At 34.4% G+C, this 23563-nt stretch overlaps 1 protein-coding gene across 3 annotated transcripts in view; it reads left to right on the top strand.

Moving 5' to 3' along the window:
- Positions 1-23563, top strand: part of RAVER2 (ribonucleoprotein, PTB binding 2) — a 116565-nt gene that overhangs the window by 58489 nt on the left and 34513 nt on the right. The window contains exons 5-10 of one of the 3 annotated variants that reach the window (XM_089921476.1): positions 406-532; positions 10471-10553; positions 12233-12337; positions 12496-12607; positions 14525-14793; positions 23122-23233. In XM_089921476.1, the coding sequence (XP_089777602.1) occupies positions 406-532; positions 10471-10553; positions 12233-12337; positions 12496-12607; positions 14525-14793; positions 23122-23233 (808 nt within the window). Of the gene's footprint in view, positions 1-405; positions 533-10467; positions 10554-12232; positions 12338-12495; positions 12608-14524; positions 14794-23121; positions 23234-23563 lie in introns of all 3 variants that reach the window. The other 2 variants (XM_022581225.3, XM_022581224.3) reach the window with 2 other exon arrangements.

Raw genomic sequence — 23563 nt, 5'->3', positions numbered from 1 at the left:
CCACATTATTAAACTTGAGATCAACATTGTTGTAAGGTTCTTCTACAGTATCAAAATATTCATCTTGTGTCAACAGGTTACCTCCCTGTTAATAAATTCAGATTCCCCTGAAATCTTTCTACTTGTATGAAGAGATTTATCTGACTAAATCATTAGTCCTCTTAAAGCCAATTTCTACTTAACTGAAACATTCTATGAGGATTTCAGTGTATGTTGTATGGTAGAATATCTTATAATTAGGAATTGTGGTAGAATGTATACAACAAGTATATAATATAAAGTAAGTTGTGGTTATCATAAAATAGATCTTATCAGGTGAATGAGAATTTCTGGAAAAAAGCCTTTACAGTTTCATCTTTGTGCTTATCCTTGTTCTAATGTTTTCTATTTCTGTATTCATCAAAGATGCACAGTAATCAAAAGGGCTTACTTCCAGAGCCAAATCCAGTGCAAATTATGAAAAGTTTAAACAACCCTGCCATGTTACAAGTTCTTCTACAACCCCAGCTCTGCGGGCGAACTGTTAAACCAGGTAAACTTCATGTGTGCTGATTAAACGTAGAATGTTGGCATGAAGTTAATTGTGCTGTTTTACATGAAAAACACACTTAAATTAGTCCAAGAATATTTATTTTTTCTAGAATTTATCAGTGAATATATAAAATATAATTTATTTTAATTAATGGTCTGAGGTGAAAATATGTTTTGACTGTATTTGATAGGGACAAACTGCTTATGGGTTTCCTGATTTTTTTTTTTTAACTATTAATAAGTATTAAATATTAAACCTTCAGTTTAGTTACTGGTTGACATGAATTTGTAAACCAGGTAACACATGGCTTAATAAGGTAATATTTAATATACTACATTGTTACAGCCTATGTTAACAAAGGATATGATACTTTTCTACGTAATACTTTCGGCAGAATTACTTTGTTGGGAAGTGTTAAGGTCTGTTTCCTCTCTGCTCTTTCTTTTTCATTGTGAAGTTGTTTCACTTTTTAGAAAATGAGAAAAACATCATTTTCTAAGTATTATGGAAATTTTTATAATATTGGCATACATTAAATATCTATTTAGTATTCATTGAGAAGAGTTTATTTACCTTTTGAAATGCACAACTATACATACACAGAATGTATGTTTTATCATTATGAGGAAATGAATGCCTGTGTTCGACACTAAGCTTTAGATTACAAATGTTTAAATACACTTACTCCGTTTCAGCTCCAACTGGTCTAACACCAGCTAGTATATTGCAGTTCAGTTCTAGCACCAACTACCCAGAGTTAGCACAGATCCTACAAGTAAGGGCTTTGTCCCCAACCGGTCTGCCCCTACTTCAGACAGCAGCCACAACTTCAGAGGTCCCCTGGTCACCTACATTTCTGACTAACTTGCTTCAAATTTGGGGGTTCCTGTGACCCCCTCAGGTTCAATAATTTGTTAGACTCACAGAACTTAGGAAAGCACTATACAGTAAGTCCCCACCCATACAAACGAGTTCCATTCCAAGAGCGTGTTTGTAAGTCCAGTTTGTTTGTAAGTCCAACAAAGTTAGCCTAGGTACCCAACTAACATAGTCGGCTATATAGTACTGTGCTCTAATAGGTTTATAATGCTTTTCACACAAATAATACAAACACAGAAAAATAAAACACTTTTAATCTTACAGTACAGTACCCTGAAAAGTACAGTAGTGCAGCACAACAGCCGGCATCCAGGGGCTGCCATCGAGTGAACAGGCAAGAAGAGTTACTGACTGGAGTGGGGAGAGGAGGTGGGAGATGGTAGAGCTGAAGGATCGTCAGCGATAGGAGACGGAGGGCAAGCTGCAGTTTCACTCACGCCTGACATTGATGGCACAGGTTCTGGTTCCTTGCTGGATTCAGTTCTACCTACCCTCTTGAAAAAATGATCCAGTGATGTCTGGGTAATAGGCCTTCTTTTCTCGTCATAGATGACACAGTAGCCCTGGATTGCATTCTGAACGGCTGTTGCAACCTTCGTGTACCATTCTACGTTCAGGTCCTGTGCCTCAAAACTAACTGCCTCCTCAAATAAAGAAAATCCCCTTGCCATTTCCTGCGTCATGAATCTCTTCGGTTCTTCAGTTACTTCTTCTTCCTCTTGTCTCTCTTCGTTCTTTCTCTGGGCCTCCAATTCCTGGCACTTCTTAGCAGTACCAGCTATATCACCGCTGCTTTTACGCTTGCCTCCGGACATCCTGGGCTTGAAATAAAGATACTGCGCTACTGTACTCTATACAGTGCTGTATAGTAAAGTACACAAAAGCACAGCCACTTGTAGAGGGTGCACACACGTGACAAGGTACGCCAGTCACGTGAACTAATTTACGTGATTGGACATGTGAACACACGTCCGCATCTTTGAAAGTTTGCAACTTGAAGGTTCGTATGTAGGGAACTTACTGTACTTATGATTACAGTTTTGTTATAAAAGATATAACTCAGAAATAGCCTAATCAAGAGACTTAGGGCTTCCAGACTGGAAGGTCCTGACTGCAGAGCTTTTATGCTCTTTCCCCATGGAATCAGAGCACATCTGCCTTGCAGCACACATGTGTATTAATTAGCCAGAACTCCCTGCTGCAGTAACTTCAGTGTCTAGAGTTTTTATTGGGGTTTTGCTATGTAGGCATGACTGACCATGTTATTGAACTCTATCTCCAGTCCCCCTCCTCTCCCTGGAAGTCAGGAGGTTAGGCTGATATCATATGGCTCAAAGCTCTAGTCCTCTAATCACATGGTAGGTCTTTCTGGTATGACCAGTCCCCATCCTGAAGCCATCTAGGGGCCCACACTGAGTCACCTCATTAGCATAACAAAGACACTCCTGTCACTGGGAAAATTCCAAGGATTTAGAGTTTTCCTTCCAGGAACCAAAGACAAAGACCAGTTAAATTCTTTATTATACCAACAGTGTTCATATTAAGTACTTCATATAATCATCAGTTATCTCTGTGTAGGAAGTAGCTTTAGAGGTGTCCAGCTCAGCCTACTATGCGGTCAGATATCCCTTCTACAACTTTAATGGTATAGAGAGATCCTTTGTATGTCTTGACTACTCAAAGCATAGACACAGCTCATTATTTTCCAAAGCAGCTATTCCCTGGTTTAACAAATTTAATTACTAGGTTTTCCCTTATATTAGATGGTGATTTCTATGACTTTTAGCCACTTATTCTAGTTCTTCCTATGAGGAAACACAGAATAAATCTATTCCTTCTTCCATAAGAAAAGCCTTCTAATGTTGAAGACAGCTATCATGAAACCTTAGTCATCTTTGATTTTCTTTGTCTTCTGTTCTCCAGACCAGTGGTCTCATTTTATTTATTTATTTTTTGACTATGCAACTCTATCAGGAAAGTATATTTTTAGTAGAGCCCCAATATATACAGTATATGTATCACCTGTATGTCAATTACATGAATATACCTTTGTCAATCCATATATTAAGAAATGATAAAGCTTAATATTTTTATATTTTAAGATGAAAGTAAATACAAATAACAGTTCTCTTTTTTAAGAACAATTTATTTTTTTATTGAAGTATAATTGATTTACAATGTGTTAGTTTCAGGTGTACAGCAAAGTGATTCATATATATATATATATATATATATGTGTATATATTCTTTTTTAAATTCTTTTCCCTTATATGTTATGACAAAATATTGAGTATGGTTCTCTTTATACACCTCTTCTATTCTCTTTGTAAACTATAGCTCTGTATTTGACTTTATATAACATGTCATAGGATACGCTCTCTAGAGCATCCCCCGCCCAAGTTGTCCTCTTGTAAAGATACCTAGGTTGTCTGGGTTGCCCTGAAATATGGTGTACACAGACATGAATTTATCCTATAGATGGGTTCTAATCAGCACAGAATGCAGTGGGATTTCCTTCCTATGATCATTATATTCCTATTAATGCAGTCCAAGTTTGTATCAGAGTTTAAAGAAGTATATTATACTCTTGTGTCTCTTAGAAAGTATAGTTCACACCTGGACTATCTTTAGTAACTTCTCCCCCAAATTATTTTTGTCTCATGTTTTCATCTAAGATATGTATTCTCCACTCTGCTTTTCTACTCAGGTTGGTGTATGACCATATGAGATTAGACTTTTTTATTTTAGTCCTACTTTCACTGTTTTAAGAAAGATATATCATTATTACACTGATAGCTTTTTCTTTGTTTGGAATGGCCAGTGAAGAGGGTTAAATACCTTACCTGAACACATGCAAAGAGACAGTGTATGGAAAGTTTCTTGGTGTTCAGGAAAGACAAGCTCTTGTTAATCAATAAATTTCATTTGTTTTTCCTTTACTATGTTTTTTTTTTTTTTACTATATCTTAACTATATCCCTTACTATATCCTGAGCTCTTCACAGAAGCCCCTGAACAAACTAATTACAAAGGATCATAATTCCCTGTAATTTGTTTATATTATATGATACATATATACACAAGTGTGCCATATTTTACTGTGCTTCACAGATGCTATGTGTTTTTTTTACAAATTGAAGGTTTGTGGCAACACTGCTTTTGTCAGATGATGGTTAGCATTTTTAGCATTTTAAATTGAGGTATATACATTGTTTTCTAGACATAATGCTATTGGACACTTATTAAACTACAGTATAGCATAAACATAACTTTTACATGCACCAGGAAACTAAAATAATTGTGTGACTTGCTTTATTGCAGTAATCACTTTATTGGAGTGGCCTGGAACCAAACCTGAAGTATGCCTGTATGATATATTTGTATTTAAACCCTTGCCCAAACTTCTTTCTCACTGTATCATTTTTTCAAGTAACTGACACGTATCTAGTTGTTTATTGCCTTCTCTTCCACTAGACTAGAGGAGGCTCCATAATGGCAAGGATTTATCTGTTTGGTTCATCTCAGGCATCTAGGACAGAACTGCTATTTATAGTGAAAAGTACTTAAATATTGTTTACTGATTAAACTCCTTCCTTAACCTGTCTGTTGCACAATTTATACATACCTTGTTATATATGATCTAGTCTGTAAACTTTTAACTACTTTTCTGGTCTGCCTTCTTTTCTGTCTGATCTAATCTGTGCACGACCGTCAGGTCAATTTTCCTCCTACACTTATGCACGACCGTCAGGTCGATTTTCCTCCTGCACCTACTTTATGTTACTTGAAGCGTACTGATCTTTTCTCTCCAATCCAGACCTTGTAAATACCTTAAAAAAATACAGTATAGTGTAAATATTGTACATTTCTTTCTCTCTGTCCTTGTGTGTGTGTCTGTTTTAAAGTTTAGTATATAATTACTTAGAATCTAAATTGTATGTTTAACAGCTTTCTTGAGGTATAACTGTGGCACATTCATCTGCACATATTTAAATTGTACAAATTGGTAAGATTTAACACGTGTATAACCCATGAAACTACCGCCATAATCCAAATAATGAGCATATTCATTACTCTCAAAACTTTCCTTTTGTCTCTTTGTAACCCCTCCCCCCATCCCCAGGAAACTACTAATTTGCTTTCTGTCACTATAGTTTGTATTTTCTAGAAATTTATATAAATGGAGTCACACAGTATGTACCGTATGGCTTCTTTCCCTCGGCTTATTATTTTGAGATTCATCCATGTTGCTGCATGTATCAATAGTTTTTAATGCTGAGTAGTATTCAGTTCTACAATTTCCATTTTCATTGATTTGTTGAACATTGGGTTATTTCCTGTTCGGGGTCATTACAGATAAACTTGCTGTGAAGATTTGCTCCTAATCTTTATGTAGACTTATGCTTTCATTTCTCTTGGATAAAGACATAGTTGTGGAATGGCTGGGTCATATGGTGGATGTATGTTTAAGTTGTAAGACACTCTTCCAACTGTTTTCTAATGTGGTTGAACCATTTTACATTCTCACCATCAGTGTCCAGGGCTCTAGTTCATTCAGTATCCTCACCAACATTTGATATGTTGATCCTTTAATTTTAGCCTTTCTATTTGGTTTATAGTGCTATCTCATTGTGGTTTTAATTTGAATATCCCTTTTGACAAATGATTTTGAACATCTTTTAATGTTCTAATTTGCCATCTTTATACCTTCTTTGTTAATATATCTTTTAAGATATTTTGTACATTTTAAAATTAGGTTGCTTATCTTCTTATCAAGTTGTTAGGGTTTTTTATCCTAGATACAAGTCCTTTATTGGATATATGGGTTTGCAGCCACTCTGTAGGTTGTTGTCCTTTTATTTTCTTAATATCTTTTGAAGAGCAAAATTTTTTATTTTGGCAATGTCCAGTTTATTATTTTTTGTTTTATAATTCATACTTCTTGTGTCATATTTAAGAAATCTTTGCCAAATTCGAGGTCACAAAGATGTTCTTATATGTTTTCTTCAAGAAGTTTTATAATTTTACCTCTTAAGTTTAGGTTGATGAATGATTTCAAGTTAATTGTTATTTATGATATGAGGTAAAGGTCCAGGTTAATTTTTTTTTACAGTTGTTCCAGCATCATTTGTTAAAAAAGATTATCCTTTTTCATTGAATTTCTTGACACTTTTTTCAAAAATCAATTGACCATATATATATGGCTCTATCTCTGGACTCTCTGTTTCTATTCCATTGATCTAAATGCCTGCCTTTATATCAATACTACATTGTCTTGATTATATACAGTTTTATAATAAGTCCTGAAATCAGTTAGTGTAAGTCCTTCAACTCTGTTCTTTTTCTCTTTGTTTTGCCTATCCTAGGTCCTTTGTACTTGCATATAAATTTTAGAGTCAGCTGTCAATTTCTATGAAAAACGTCTGCTGGAAACTTGATTGGAATTGTGTTGAATCTGTATGCTAATCTGTGCAGAACTGACAACAATTTGCCATAAGTGCGGTATATCTCTCCATTTATTTAGGTCTTCTTTAATTTCTCCCAGCAATATTTTGTCGTTTTCAGGGTATAAATCTTACACATATTTTTTCAGATTTATCCATAGCATTTCATGTTCCTTGATACTATTTTTTTATTGCAGTAATTTTCTGAGGCAGAATTCAGAGTCAGTAATTCAGTGGCATTTGGTACATTCACAATGTTGTGTAATCACCAACTCTGCCTACTTTCAAACATTTTCATGATCTCAAAATAAAATCCAGACCCATGAAACAGTGACTTCCCATTTCCTCCTCTGTCCAGGCCCTGGCAACAACCAATCTGCTTTCTGTCTTTACACTTTTGCTTAGTCTGCATGTTTCATATAAACAGAAGTCGTTATGTGACTTTTGGTGTCTGGCGTCTTTCACTTAGCATGATGTTTTTGAGTACTGTAATATGTATCAGTACTTCATTCCTTTTTTTGGCTGAGTAATATTCCATCGTATGCACATCACACTGCTGGACATTTGAGTTGTTTTCACTTTTCGACTCTTGTGAAGAGTGTTGCTGTGAATATTCATGTACAAGCATTTTAACATTTGTTTTCAGTTCTTTTGGGCTTATATTCCTAGAACTAGAATTGGTGGGTCATATGGTTATTCTATGTTTAACTTGTTAAGGAGCTGCCAAGCTGTTTTCCACAGTGGCTGCACCATTTTACATTCCCAAAGCAATGTATGAGGGTTCCAATTTCTCCATAACTTTATAGACTCTTGTTACTTTCTGGGTTTTTTAAATTATTATTAATTTTAGCCATCCAAGTAGGAATCAACTGGCAACTCATCATGGTTTTGATTTGAGTTTCCCTAATGACTAATTATGTTGAGCATCTTTTCTTGTGCTTGTTGTCTATTTTTGTGTCTTCTTTTGGAGAAATGCTTAATCAAGTTCTTTGCCCATTTTTGAACAGGGTTGTGTGTCTTTTTGTTGCTGAGTTCTTTATATATTCTTGATACTATTTTAAATAGTATTACTTTTTAAATTTCAATTTCCTACTGCTTGTTGCTAGCATATACAAGTACAATTGATTTTGTCTATTTATCTTGTATCTTGCAGTCTTGCTTTCTATTTCTATCAATAGTAGGTATTGCCCTTAGGATTTTCTGTATAGGCAATCATGTCATCTACAAATAAACACAGTTTTACTTCTTCCTTTACAGTATGTACTTTTATTTTATTTTCTTGCTTTATTGCAGTTGATAGAAATTCCTGAAAAATTTGTGCATTGAACTCATGAGAGTGGACATCCTTGCCTTGTTCCTGATCTTACAGAGAAAGCATTCATTCTTTTATTATTAAGCATTATGTTAGCTATAGTTTTTTATTCACAGATTTTCTTTTTCAAGCTGGGAAATTTTTCTTCTATTTTTATATTGCTGAGATATTTTATCATGGTAATTGCTGGGATTTATATAATGCTTTTCTCCATTTATTGATATCATCAATGTGGCTTTTTTATTTCTGGTCTGTTATCATGATGAATTATATTGATTGATTTTTGAATGTTAAACCAATCTTTCACTCCTACAGTAAGCCACACCTGGTCACGACATACTATAATCCTTTTTTTTTTTTTTGACTATGAACATCAGTTTTGTTTTCTTTTTTTTAAGACTATTTTCTTATACAGCAGGTTCTTATGAGTTATCTATTTTATATATATTAGTGTATATGTGCCAATCCCAATCTCCCAATTCGTCCCACCACCACCTCCACTACCCCCACTGCTCCACTTTCCCCCCTTGGTGTCCATATGTTTGTTCTCCACGTCTGTGTCTCTATTTCTGCCTTGCAAATCAGTTTTTTTTTTTTTTAACATCTTTACTGGAGTATAATTGCTTTACAATGGTGTGTTAGTTTCTGCTTTATAACAAAGTGAATCAGCTATACAGATACATACATCCCCATATCTCCTCCCTCTTGCGTCTCCCTCCCACCCTCCCTATCCCACCCCTCTAGGTGGTCACAAAGCACTGAGCTGATCTCCCTATGCTATGCAGCTGCTTCCCACTAGCTATCTATTTTACATTTGGTAGTATATATAAGTCCATGCCACTCTGTCACTTCGTGTCAGCTTTATAATCCTTTGTATATAAATTTTAGGTTGACAGTGTTGTTCAAGTCTCCTATATCCTTACTGGTTTTCAGTCCACTTATGCTATCAATTATTGAGGGGAGCAAGAGGCTCAGTGGGAGACCTAGCCAAAATCTAAGGGTAAGGGCAGTTAGATGTGAGACTGTGGACATTTTCAGAATGTTTTAATTCTGGTTGTTGTTTTAAACTGGGAAATACGATATTCACTAAAAGCTGTGAAAAAATATTTTAATGTTTTATAACAAAATACAGTGACTGTCTGAAAAATGAGAGGAAGTGGTATTGAAATCTCTAACCATAATTGTAGATTTGTCTACTTTTCCTTTTAGTTCTAGAAGTTTTTGCTTCATATATTTTGAAGCTTTGTTATTTGGTCCACAGACATTTAAGATTGTTGCATCCTAATGGATGAATTGACCCCTTAATCATTATGAAATGACGATCTTTACCCCTCTTTCCTAATAAACAGTATTTTCCTTTATAAGCAACTTATCCTAATGATCTAATCTTCCCATCATCTATCATTGAAACTGGTTCATTCTAAAGAAAGTGCTTTCTAATGGTCAGTTTTCCAAAGATGTAATGGATTGTCTCCGCAAGTAACAAAAGATTGGAACAAAGTTTTTAAAGCATGAATGAACTTGTAGGAGTGTTATGTATAAATTTCAAATACGTTTGATCATTGGATTACGTGCTTTTTGAAGTACTTTCTAAGCCTGACCTTCTGTGATTCTAATTAGCTGTATATTATGACAATTTACATCTAATAATTAGATGAATTGCTTCATATATTTTCTATCTCATGGTTCTTTTTGTCTGTATATTGTATGTTCTTAAAATATCTCTTCTGATATGTACTCTGGTATTTGTACTCTTAGACAAACTTGATAAAGAGTATGGTTATCATTTATTCCTTTTATCAACTATATACAGTATCATTGCTTCTGTAGGTTTTTTTATGAAATATCTTTAAATGTACATATTCTCTTCTCAATTGGATTATAAGCTTTAACGACAAGTATTGTATATTGTCCTTCCCCTCCCACCTGACCCACTGCCAGAATACCCAAAAAAAACTAACAAAAATACTGAGCAAATAACATGGGTTCAATTAGTATTATAATTATTAAAAGGTGGAATTAGTTTTCTTGCATTAAGTGCCAGAGAAGAGAAAGGCTAGGTTTGGTGTTTTTCCATTAAGACAGAAGGTGTTGGAATTTAAAATCAAATTCTAGAGTTGAATCACAAGGAAAGGAGCCTTTCACTTTTTGTACAATGACAAGGTCAGTATATCATTGAACTTCCACTACATATGTTAAAGTTTAAAGGAATATTCATTTACCCTTTTTGGAGTTTGTTTTATTTATTTTTGAATTCCATAGATATCATAAAGTTAAATTTTTACTTTTATTTTCTTAAAGCAGTCCTTGGAACACCTCACAGCTTGCCACATCTGATGAATCCATCCATCTCCCCTGCATTTTTACATTTGAATAAAGCACATCAGGTATATAAATAGCATTGAGTACTGAAGCATCGAACATTTGGAGTGAATATTTTGTTTGTTCTTTACACTTAAAGTTCTCAAGGAGTCAAATGAGTATTTTGTTTCCAAATAAAATTCTTAGTAATAAGTGTACCTACTTAAAAACAGAACTTAATAAGGAAATCAGATCAAATTAAGGTAATCAAAGCATCATAGTTTATATATTTATTGGTTCCTATTTGTAGGGCATTAAGAAGGGAAGAGGAATATTTTGTGGTATATTTTTCTAGAAATAACTCAGTAGCTCAAAACAAGTTTTATGTGGTCTTAACTCAAAAAAGTATTTACAAAAAGAAAAATAATAACTCTTAATTCTTAAAATTTAATCAGTGTTATAGAAATAATTTATATATTTATGAGAGTAAAAATTTTTTTTCTTACCTTTTTCAGATAAGTATTTTAAACTATGTTTGTGTACATAGATATCCGTAATATTGGAGATAAATATTACCTACTAATTTCAGGTACTGTTTAAGGCTATATCTATATAGAAGCCTAATTACAAATCGAACCTAACACATGATAAATGGGTTGTTATAGGTTGAATGAATGAATGTCTGTTCCTAAACGCAGCTTTTTAAGGAAAAGGCTTATTTGTTTATTTTTCATTCTTAGAATCTAACATATGACCTGTACATTTTTCATTCATTTACTCAACATATTTTATTGAAAATCTAACATGTACTAGACACTCTGCTAGCCATTGAGGCTATAGCATTGAACAGAATATTCACAGTCCTTATCCTTATAGAATTTCAACAAATAGAGAAAACAAGCATTAAACAGTTAATTACAATAAGGTTTAAAGTGATATGGGAGGGGAGACCAGAGTATTGACAATATTCCCTTTACTTTAAAATAAAGACCAACTGCTTAATTTTGCCTTGAGGGCCTGTCTAAGCTGGCCTCTCCTGCCTCTCATATGCCTTAGGTGTCACTGTCCCAGCTCTGGTGAACTGCTTGTGGTCCGTGAAGGGCTTTCTTCTCTTCTCCTTAGGTCTTTGTTCCTGCTGTTCTTCTACCTGGAATACTTCCCACCGCAGCACCACCTTGTTCCCCCAGACTTCACCTAGTTATTTCTCCACAGCCTTCAGATCTCTGTGCAAGAGTTAGTTCCTCAGGGAAACCTTCCTTGAATTTACCAGTCTAAATCAAGTTCCACCACTATTTGTTTCCATAGCTCCTTGTATTTTTCCTTCATACACTCATTGCCATTTTTAATTGTATGTTTTTATAATTAATTAATGTCTCCCCTCCTCAGGGGACTATAAGATCCATGAGGGCAGACCATATTGTAGCACAGTGCCTGGCACATAGAAGTGCTCCATAAATATTTGTTGAATGATTAAATGAATAAATAAATGATTGAATGATACTGACATCAAAGCCAGAAAGGGGTGAGGGGAGGGGAGGAAAGATGGAAGAAAAGAAGGAAGGGATATGGAATTAGTTTCATGACTGTATGGTCACATCTTGTGTATTACTGAAAGAATTAATTAGTGTTGCCAGTAATTAGAAAGTAGAATATTAAGAAGCTGTTGCTTTTGCTCAGATCAACTCAGGAATTGAACTTTAAAATGAATTACACAACAAGTAGCTCTTCAAAATTAAACTAACTTAATGTTTTATCATTTTCACAGAGCTCACTTATGGGTAATACTTCTAATTTATTTCTTCAGAATCTTTCTCATGTACCACTGGCACAGCAACAATTAATGAAGTTTGAGAATATTCATACTAATAATGTAAGTATGGAATTATTTTTTTCATTTGAAATGAGTTCATTCCTTTTCTATAATCAGGCTGTTGGTCAGATTGTTAATGAATTTTCACATGTGTAGCTTTTTTATTAGGTTATGTCTTGCTGCCATGAGCAAAAGTCTTTTCTTCTCTTCTTTTGCAGAAACCAGGCTTACTTGGAGAACCCCCAGCTATGGTGCTTCAAGCTGCAGTAGGGATAGGGTCACCGCTTCCATTGAAAACAGAGTTGGGCCATCTTGGAGAAGCACATAAAAGTAAATTATGTGTATTTGCTGAGACGTCAGTAAACAGTCAGATTTGAGATTTAAAGATAGTGTACCTGTATTCTACTTTTATTTACAGGAAGGTCAGATTTGAGTTTTATTCAATCATTTAAAATTTCAGGAGCCCTCTTGGCTTTTCTGTTTTTAATATTAGAATACTATTGGTAGTTATTTATTGATGGACTTGCTTCTATGCCAAGATAAGACTTTCTCTGTTGGATATGCTTTAATATTTGATGAAGGTTCACAATAGCATGAGGCAGAGACATAGATCTATTTGAGACTGACATGCTGCCCACTGGGCTGACAGCACATTACATAGGGATCCATTTAATTTTTGCCTGGATAAGAAACCCTTAGCTTTATTAAGAAATATCTGGTAATGATAAATGTAAAGTTTGATTGTTTATTTGTATCATTTCTAAAATGTGAGCTCCAAATTAGTAGTAAAAAAAAATGTGTATTATGTGCTTCTAAAACGTAACAAATTTAAACAGAACAATTATTTTTCTTTTCAGAATAATAGCATGGTAGTATACCAGGATGTCTTATGTGATTTTGAAAGGCACTTTCAATTTGAAGTTTAACTGAAATTTGTTTGAAGTGAGCATGCTGAGGGGAAAAAAGAGAAAGTCCACCAGTGATAAAAAAGAAAAAAAACCAAGTCAGTTAAAATGGGTAACATATTTAGCCTCTTGTACATAAAACCAAGTCAAATGGTCAAATAATCGATTCAGACTATTGGAATTGACTGGGCAAAAGTTAAACCAGTACACAGACAGCTATAGAAATTTTTATAGTGTGATAGAGTCTGTCCTAAAAATTAAATATTGTATGCCTAAAAGCTTATACAGATATTTATATATAATTTGTGTTGGATTAAATAACTAGCCATTTGCTTTAGCACTGCTGCTTTAAGAACACTGAAAATTCAAAGTGTCCAAATAAATATATTGCTAAAAGATAGAACTGAGAATCTATCTCTAAATAGTTAGTACTAAAAATAATTTAAGAAATTAGTTTAGCTTTGATTTAATTAAGATAGTTGTCAAAACTAGCTCTTTTCATTTAGTTTTGACCTATAGAGTTTTAAAAAATGGAATGGTTCAGGATTTTCCTATTAAAATTTTATTTCTTCCAGAATTTCTTGTTACTCCCTGTAAATAAAAATGTAAAACTTTAATGTGTTAAACTTTCATTTGGTGCTTAGCTACTCATAAATATTGATGTTTTTTTAAACCAGTGGTGTGCTGGTGTTTAAAAACCAGCTCTCTGGGTTAAAAAAAAGTCTTGATTTGTAGCATTTGTGGATTTCTGTGTGTAAACAGTCCAACCATGGCTGATTTCAGGTTACCCATGCAAAGACGTTGAACTCAAGATCTGGGAAGAGATAGCACAGTTGACTCTTAACGAGCTGGTGCAACCTGACTGACTAAATGTATTGTTGGGTTTAATGTAACTTTATTAATTTTTGAGTGTCAGAGACTTTTTTTAAACTGAAGGCTTAGTTAATTATCCCCTTCAAATATGAAACCAGGCAAATTACAATGACTGGGCATAAAAAAAAAGGCACTGATATAACTTAAGTGCCAAAAAGTATATAAATTTTGCTCTCACCTTCTAAAATGTACAATTAAAACTTGGAACTAAAAAATATAATATCCTTGAGATTATCCTGGAAGTTGTTGAAAATAGGAAAAGCATGATTACTATTAGAGGTTTTTGTTTTTCCATACAGGAGGCTGCTAATTTATAACCTTTAACCTCACCTTTTGTATTTTAACTGTTCTCTAATAGGTAAAAAAAGAGGTTTCTGCACATTCTGCCCATAACTTGACAAAATCAAAAGGACTATTGTGAATAAGCCTCATCTAACCAAAACCTTTTTGCATTTGTGGTTCACTACAGCATCTAATTTGATTCCACCTCAAACAACTATAACAGCTGGCATGGGCATGTTACCATTCCTTCCAAATCAGCACATTGCTGGACAAGCTGGGCCAGGGCACGGGAACACTCAGGAGAAACAGCCAGCCTTGGTGGGGATGGCAGAAGGAAATTTCTCAGGGTCACAGGCTTATCTTCAGAGCTTTCCAAACCTTACAGCTGGAGGCTTGCTCACGGGACATCATAAACAACAACAAAGTCAGCCAAAAGGCCTGGAGATAAGTTCAGGGGTAAGAAAACTGTGTGTGTGTGTGTGTGTGAGTGTGTGCATGCATGCATACACATACATATAAATGCACACATGTATATACATGAAGTATATATGTGTATACTACATTATGTATATACTACAAAGGAATATATATATATACTTTTTAAACTATATCTTAAATGAAATTATTCTAATTTGAGAGTAATCTAATTTTTGGTTATTTTACAGGTGGTATAATTTATGAAGTATCAAGCAATCTTAACTATTTTTGAATTTCAAAGGAAGTTGATAATATACTTAAAGTATATAAATATGGATTATAAACTAGATAATTCCTCTGTCAATGACATGAAGGCTTTTTCATACTGTACATTTACTTCTCAAAAGAGAAGAAAATATTGGACTCTAAAAAAAAACAAAACCTGTCATGATAAACAAACAAAAATCCATCCTTTGATAAGTTATGCAAAATGATGTTTGGGATTCTGCTTAATTACTTGCCAGTTTGTCTGTAAATAAAATAATTTAACTTTTATAAAATGTTTTAAAAATCTGTTATTATAAAATATTTAAATATGAATTCTTTATTCCTATAAACATTTGCTTTTCTAAAAACTTTGAGATATGCATATATAAATATAAAGGAATATAAGTTCAAAATTTTGTAGTTTGGAAAAGTGTAGTAGTACCATTAATACTTATCCAATTATATAATGATATTATTTATAAGGATTTCTTAGTAAATAATAATGCTGTTCTTTAAAATGTACTAAATTTTTCTAAAATGTATATTCTGTAGCTAATTAAGTATTATTTTAATATTTAAAGGTAGAATAAATTCTATTTTATCTGAAAAATTTCAAAGCCAGTTATTAATCTCTGGTCTGTTCAAAAGAATCTAATCTTGGTTTTAATTCTTGGTTTTTACCCCAAATTTTATTGGTTTATAAACCACTGATATTTGTAAATGTTATAATTGGTAGGTAGAATAAAGTACATTTAATTTTTTTTACTTCTACCCTAGAATACCCTTTGGATTAGAAGTGGCATGTGAGGAAACAATTCTTGTAGTTGGCTATATTCAAATATCAAAATAATAATATTGACTTTGTAAGAGGTTTTGGTGTCACCTAGTCATGGCAGGAGGTATGGATAGAATGCCTATAATTATACATTGAGGAAGCTAAGGTGGTTCTTCATAGAATGAATTTTTTAAAAATTTATCTGCAGGGTTAATTGCTTAAGTTATTGAGGGAAGTTAAATAAAACTCATATATGAATAGTCTGTATCTTTTTGCACAGACTTTTTAATTGAAAGCACTAAGGTCTTTAGAAAAACTGGACTTGAGGTGATTCACATAATGGGCAAATGAGAGTGTATCTGGAAGAAGACAGGTGAAGTGGGGAAGGGCCTGGAAAACAAGTCCCGTGAAGAAGAATTGAAGGAAATAGATACATGGAACTTGGCAAGGGTTGACCAGCTGACATTTAATTTGACGTTAAAAAGAAACAAATTTACAGACTAGTCTAGTCACATGGTATTTTATGTTTCTCTCGTGGGCAGAATTAGTCTGATAAGTATGACACAATAAAGCAGATTTAGGCTTAATATAACAAAGAACAGTTGAAGTTTTCAAAGAAAGAAAAAGTTTGACACTTTCACAAAGATGTGAATGTCACATCACTGAAAATGATTATGCAGACCCCAGGTGAACATCTGTACAGATTGTTGTAGAAGTGATTCTTCTTTCCTGACAATAGGGGCTTGGACCAGGTAACCTCAAAGTATGTTTTCCAAGTATGTAGCAAGATTTTGGACTTTGTTAAACAGTTGGTTAAACTCGGCTGTAGATTTTTAGACCTGCATCTTTAATATTATGTTGACAACTGATTCTTGATTCTGTCTTTTTGTCAGAATCACCACTGGAGTTTAAAAAAAAAAAAAAAAAAAAAAAAGATGGAGAGGGTTGGACTCGTAACTTCCTCAGCCCTGAGAATCTGATTCAGAGAGATAGGGGTGAGATCTGAATTTTAAGTGTACAACTCAGTGGCATTAAGTACATTCACATTGTTTTGCAACTATCACTACTCTCCATCTCCAGAACGTTTTCATCATCCCATATTGCAGCTCTGTACCCATTCAACAACTCTCCGTTTTCCCTGCTCCCCAGCCTCCAGTAGACACTGTTTACTTTCTGTCTTAGAATTTGACTGTTCTAGGTACCCAAAGTAAGTGGAATGATACAATTTTTGTCCTTTGTGTCTGACTTATTTCCATCACCATAGTGTCTTCAAGGGTCATCCACGTTATAGCATGTATTGGAATTTCCTTTTTTTAAAGGCTGAATAATATTCTATTGTATTTATAGACTACATTAAAAAAATTCTTTTATTTATTTATTTTTGGCTGTGTTGGGTCTTTGTTGCTGCCCACAGGCTTTCTCTAGTTGCGGCGAGTGGTGGCTACTCTTCGTTGCGGTGTGCGGGCTTCTCATTGCAGTGGCTTCTCTTGTTGCGGAGCATGGGCTCTAGATGCACGGGCTTCAGTAGTTGTGGCACACGGGCTCTAGAGCGCAGGCTCAGTAGTTGTGGCACACTGGCTTAGTTGCTCTGTGGCATGTGGGATCTTCCCGGACCAGGGCTCAAACCCGTGTCCCCTGCATTGGCAGGTGGATTCTTAACCACTGCACCACCAGGGAAGTACCTAGACTACATTTTCTTTTTCCATTTGTCCATTGATGGACATTTGGGTTGTTTCCATCTTTGGGCTCTCGTGAAAAATGCTGCTATATACAAATATCTGTTAGAGTCCCTGTTATCAGTTCTTTGGGGTACTTACCCAGAAGTGGAATAACTGAATCATATGGTACATCTATATCTTATTTTCTGAGGAACTGCCGTTCTGTTTTCCACAGCAGCTGTACCATTTTTCATTTCCACCAGCAAAGCACGAGGGTTCCAATTTCTCCACATCCTCACCAACATCGTATCTCATTGTGGTTTTGGATTTGTATTTCCCCAATGATTAGTGATGTTAAGAACCTCTTCATATGCCTATTGGTCACCTGTATATCTTCTTTGCAAAAATGTCTATTCAGATTCTTTGCTATTTTTTAATTGGGTTATTTGTTTTCTTTGCTATTGAGTCATATGAGTTCCTGAATATATTTTGGATATTAACCCCTTCTCAGATATATGGTTTGCAAATATGTTCTCCCATTCCATAAGATGCCTTTTAATTTTGTTGATTGTTTCCTTTGCTGTAGAGGAGCTCTTTAGTTTAGTTTAGCTTTTTAGCACTTGCTTATTTTTGCTTTTGTTGTCTATGTTTTTGGTGTCATATCCAAAAAAATGATTGCTAAGACCAATGTCAAGTAGCTTTTCCCCTATATTTTCTTCTAGTTTTATGGTTTCAGGTCTTATGTTTAAGTCTTTAATCCAGTTTGAATAAATATTTGTGTGTGGTGTAAGATCAGGATCCAGTCTCATTTTTTTCCATATGGACATACAGTTTTCCCAACACCCATTTATTAAAGAGAGTGTCCTTTACCTATTGTGTATTCTTGGCACCCTTTTCAAATACTAGTTGACCACATATATATGGCTTTATTTTGGGGCTCTATTCTTTTCATAGGTCAGTGTGTCTGTTTTTATGCAAGTACCATACTGTTTTGATGACTATGGCTTTGTAATATAGTTTGGAACCAGGAAGTGTGATGCCTCCGCTTTGAACTTTCTCTCAAGGTTGCTTTAGCTATTCAGGATCTTTTGTGGTTCCACATAAATTTTAGGATTGTTCTATTTCTGTGAAAAGTGCCATTGAAATCTTGATAGGGATTGCATTGAATCTGTAGATCGCTTTGGGCAGTGTGGACATTTTAACAATATTAATTCTTCTAATCCATGAACCCAGGATATCTTTCCAGTTATTTGTGTAATTTTTGATTTCTTTTATCAATGTCATATAATTTTCAGTATACAGTTCTGTCACCTCCTTGGCTAAATTTATTCCTAATGGCTAAATTTATTCCTAAGTATTTTAGTCTTTTTGGTAGTATTATAACTGGGATTGTTTTCTTAATTTCTTTTTTAATAGTTCATTGTTAGTATATAGAAATGCAACAGATGCAAACAGAGATCATTCAATTTCTTCCTTTTTGATTTAGATGCCTTTTATTTCTTTTTTCTTGCCAAATTGCTCTGGCTAGGACTTCTAATACTATGTTGAATAAAAGTGGTGAGAGTGGGCATCCTTGTCCTTTTCCTGATCTTAGAGGAAAAGCTATGATGTTAGCTGTGGGCATGTCCTTTATATATGGCTTTTATTATGTTGAGGTATATAGATTTCCTCTATGCCCAGTTTGTTGAGAGTTTTGATCATGGAATGATGTTGAATTTTGTCCAAGGTGTTTTTTGCATCTATTGAGACAGTCATATGGTTTTATCCTTTATTCTGTTAATGTGGTGTATCACATTTATTGATTGGCCTGTGTTGAACCCTCCTTGCATCCCAGGGATAAATCCCACTTGATCACAGAGTACAATCCTTTTAATGTGTTGTCAAGTTCAGGTTGCCAGTATTTCATTTAGGGCTGCTAGTATTCTGTTAAGGATTTTTTTTTTTTTTTTTTTTTTTGTAGTACGCGAGCCTCTCACTGTTGTGGCCTCTCCCGTTGTGGAGCACAGGCTCCGGACGCGCAGGCTCAGTGGCCATGGCTCACGGGCCTAGCCGCTCCACGGCATGTGGGATCTTCCCGGACCGGGGCACGAACCCGTGTCCCCTGCATTGGCAGGTGGACTCTCAACCACTGTGCCACCAGGGAAGCCCTGCTCTAATCTTTATTATTTCTTTTCTTCTGCTAATTTTGGGCTTGGTTTGTTCTTCTTTTGCTAGTAACTTGAGGTGTAAAGTTAGATTGTTTCTTTGAGATCTTTCTTTTTTCTTCATGTAGACATTTATTGCTATAAACTTCCCCTTTAAGCTGCTTTTTCTGCAGCCCATAAGTTTTGGTATGTTGTGTTTCCATTTTCATTTGTCTCAAGATACTTTCTGATGTCTCTTTTGATTTCTTCTTTGACTTTGTTATTCAAGAGTGTGTTATTTGATTTCTACATATCTGTGAATTTTCCAATTTTCCTCTTAGTATCGATTCCTGGTTTCATACCATTATAGTCAGAACAATCCTTGATACGATTTCAGTACTGTTAAATTTGTTAAGACTTGTTTTGTGGCCCTACATATGACCTTCTTTTTTTTTTTTTTGCTTTTGTTTTTGATGTCATCTCCAAGAAATGATCACCAAATCCAGTGTTATGAATCTTTTCACTAAGCTTTTCTTTTAAGACTTTTATAGTTTTAGCTCTTACAACTAAGACTTTGATCCATTTTGAGTTCATTTTTGTATGTGGTGTTAGGTAAGGATCCACTTCATTCTTTTATGTGGATATCCAGAATTCCCATCATTTTTTGTTGAAAAGACTGCCTATCTCCATTGTACAGTTTTGACACTTATTGAAAATTATTTAACTATATATGCAGTAATTTGTTTCTGGGCTCTCTATCCTATTCTGTTGGTCTTTATGTTTGTCTTTATGCCAGTACCATACTCTTGAGACTACTGTAGCTGTGTAGTAAGCTTGAAAATTAGAAAGTATGAGCCTTCCATTATTGTTCATCTTTTTCAATATTGTTTTGACTGTTTGGGGTTCCTTGATATGTCATATCAATTTTAGGATGGAGTTTTCTATTTCTGCCCAAAAAAGTTAGAATTTTGATAGAGATTATATTGAATTTGTAGATCACTTTGGTTAGTATTGACATTTAACAATATTAAATCTTCCAATACATGAACATGGGATGTCTTTTCATTTATTTATGTCTTTAGTTTCTTTCAGCAATGTTTTGTAGGTTTAAGTGTACAAGTATTTCTCCTCCTTGGTTCAGTTAATTCCTAATTACTTGAATCTTTTTGATGCTATTGTAAGTGGAAATTTAAAAAAATTTTCCTTTTGGATTGTTCATTATTAGTGTATAGAAACACAACTGATTTTTGCATGTTGATTTTATGTCCTGCGACTTTGCTAAATTCTTTTATTAGTTCTAACATTTTGTGTGTGTGTGTGTTTGTAATCCTTAGGATTTTCATGTCACCTGCAAAGAGAACTAATTTTACTTCCTCCTTTTCAGTTTGAAAGCTTTTTATTTTTCTTTTTCCTGCCTAATTGCTCTGGCTAGAACTTCCAATACTATATCGAACAGACGTTGTGAAAGCAGGTATATTTGCTTTTTCTTGATCTTAGAACAAGATCACCATTGAGTATAATGTTGGCTTTTTGTTATGTTAGGGTAGTTTCCTTCTGTTAGTTGTTTGTTGAAAGTGTTTAATTTTAATCATGAAAGTGTGTTGAATTTTGTCAAATGCTTTTTTTGCATTAATTGAGATGATCATGCATTTATTCCTTCAATCTGTTAGTGGGGTATATTACATTGAATGATTTTTGTATGTTGAATCATTCTTGCATTCTAGGAAGAAATACCACTTGGTTATGGTGTATAATCCTTTTAATAATGTGCCAAATTTGGTTTGCTAGTATTTTGTTGATGATTTTTGCATCAATATTCATAAGGGATATTGTTTTGTAGTTTTCTTGTAGTGTCTTTCTGGCTTTGGTACCAGTGTAATACTGGTCTCATAGAATGAGTTAGGAGGTGTTCTGTCTTCAATTTTGTGGAAGAGTTTGAGAAGGGTTGATGTTAATTCCTTGTAGAACTTGGTAGAATTCTCCAGTGAAGCCATTTGGTCCATGACTTTTCTTTGTTGAGAGACTCTGTATTTATTTATTTATTTATTTAATTTTTCAGTTTTTAAAGTGATTCTCATGCATAGCTAGAGCTGAGAATCCCTGCTATGGATATAATCTGATTACTTTAGCAGTTTGAGTACTTTAGAAACAAAATCAGAAACTTCTTTGCTGGCTACCTTTCCTTTACTCAATCACTGGATTTTCTCTAGGGTTCTGTCCCTTCTCATGCTATATGCTTTCCTTTGGCATATATCTTATGGTTTCAGCTCCCATTTGTAACCTTATGGTTCCATCTTAGACTTCTCTTGAACTATCTTATCTACTAGACTGAATTTCTTAAGGATAGTACCCGTCTTACCCATTTTAGTATTACCAATGCTTACCACAATGGCTAGAGCATAGTAAGTATTCAGTATACACATATGAATGAATGAATACATCTTCATCTGTGATTTACATATCACAAGCAAATGTGGACTTTTGGGGTGGCTTATGAAGATGTACGAAACAGCTTCCTCTGTCTAAATACAATAATATTGGCCAGATAAGGAACAAATGTAAGGAGCTTTGGCTCTCAAATATAGAAAGAAGCTCTTGAGATTATGCTTTCTTCATTCTGTTCAGGGAACAAAATAAAAATTAATTTAAAAGAAAACATAGCTACTAGCATTAACCCAACCTGAATTGTGTCTTATTTTAAAATCTTTACCATCCTAGAGTGAAAAGTAAAAATTCTGGCAGAATAATATGAAATATACTGAAGAATCAGCCCATGATTTTGTCTCATTTTTCTGTTAAAGAAATACTAGAACCCTTACACCTAGTTATATAAAAATATACTGATATCAGGACTTCCCTGGTAGATTCTTAAGGAATCCGCCTGCCAGTGCAGGAGACATGGGTTCGAGCCCTGGTCCGGGAAGATCCCACATGCCACAACTAGAGAAAGCCTGCGTGCAGCAATGAAGACCCAATGCAGCAAAAAATAAATAAGTTTAAGTATATATATACTGATATCATATATTTTCAATAAATATGAATTTCTAGGGTTATCATCTAAATGTTGAATTGGATTTTATTAAAGCCATTTATTTTATTTGGTATTATTTTTAATACCAGAGATAAATAAACTTTGCCTTTGTCATATGGCTGTGGCCAAATATTAAGTAAATATCTTAATAAGTAAACGTTGATGATAGTATTTCTGAAGATAAGGTATGGGATTTGTTCTCGTGAACATGAATTCTCTCCTGGTTCAAATGAGAAGGTTGTACAAGATGGCCTTTAGTTCTCTTTCAGTTCTAAAGTTCTGTGGTTCTAGAAAAGCTTTTTAAAACTAATTGGAAAAATAGTAGGTGAAATGTGATCATTTAATCAGTATCCAGAAATATTTCACAAATTTATAGCTTCAAACATTAGGTTTCACAAATTTTTATCATACTAGACCAGATTTATTGAAGAACAAGTATTTCTCTACTCTTCCTGCATTTTTATTTTCTTGTACCTCTTATTAAGCACCCACTCTCTTGTTTTTGATAAATAGGCTGCCTCTAAGAATCAGACTTCACTCTTGGGAGAACCACCGAAAGAAATTCGGCTCAGTAAAAATCCATACTTGAACTTAGCAAGTGTGTTGCCCAGTGTGTGCTTATCATGTAAGTAAGAGCTCAGTATTAGTATTTTGGAGTTTTTTTAATTATTATTATTGTTTTTTAATTAATTTATTTTATTTATTTTTGGCTGCATCGGGTCTTCCGTTGCTGCGCGGGGGGCTTTCTCTAGGTGCGGCAAGCGGGGGCTACTCTTCGCTGTGGTGCACGGGCTTCTCATTGCGGTGGCTTCTCTTGTTGCGGAGCACGGGCTCCAGGCACGTGGGCTTCCACAGTTGTAGGTAGCTCGCTAGCTCAATAGTTGTGGCTTGTGTGCTCTAGAGTCAGTAGTTGTGGCGCATGGGCTTAGTTGCTCTGCAGCATGTGGGATCTTTC

Source organism: Delphinapterus leucas, chromosome 1 (genome assembly GCF_059928025.1).
Source record: "Delphinapterus leucas isolate spDelLeu-1000000601 "Yukka" chromosome 1, BTC_Dleu_Yukka2, whole genome shotgun sequence".
In the NCBI taxonomy this organism is placed as follows: domain Eukaryota; kingdom Metazoa; phylum Chordata; class Mammalia; order Artiodactyla; family Monodontidae; genus Delphinapterus; species Delphinapterus leucas.
The sequence above is the reverse complement of the archived record's forward strand: the minus strand, read 5'-3'. Positions and strand labels throughout refer to the sequence as shown.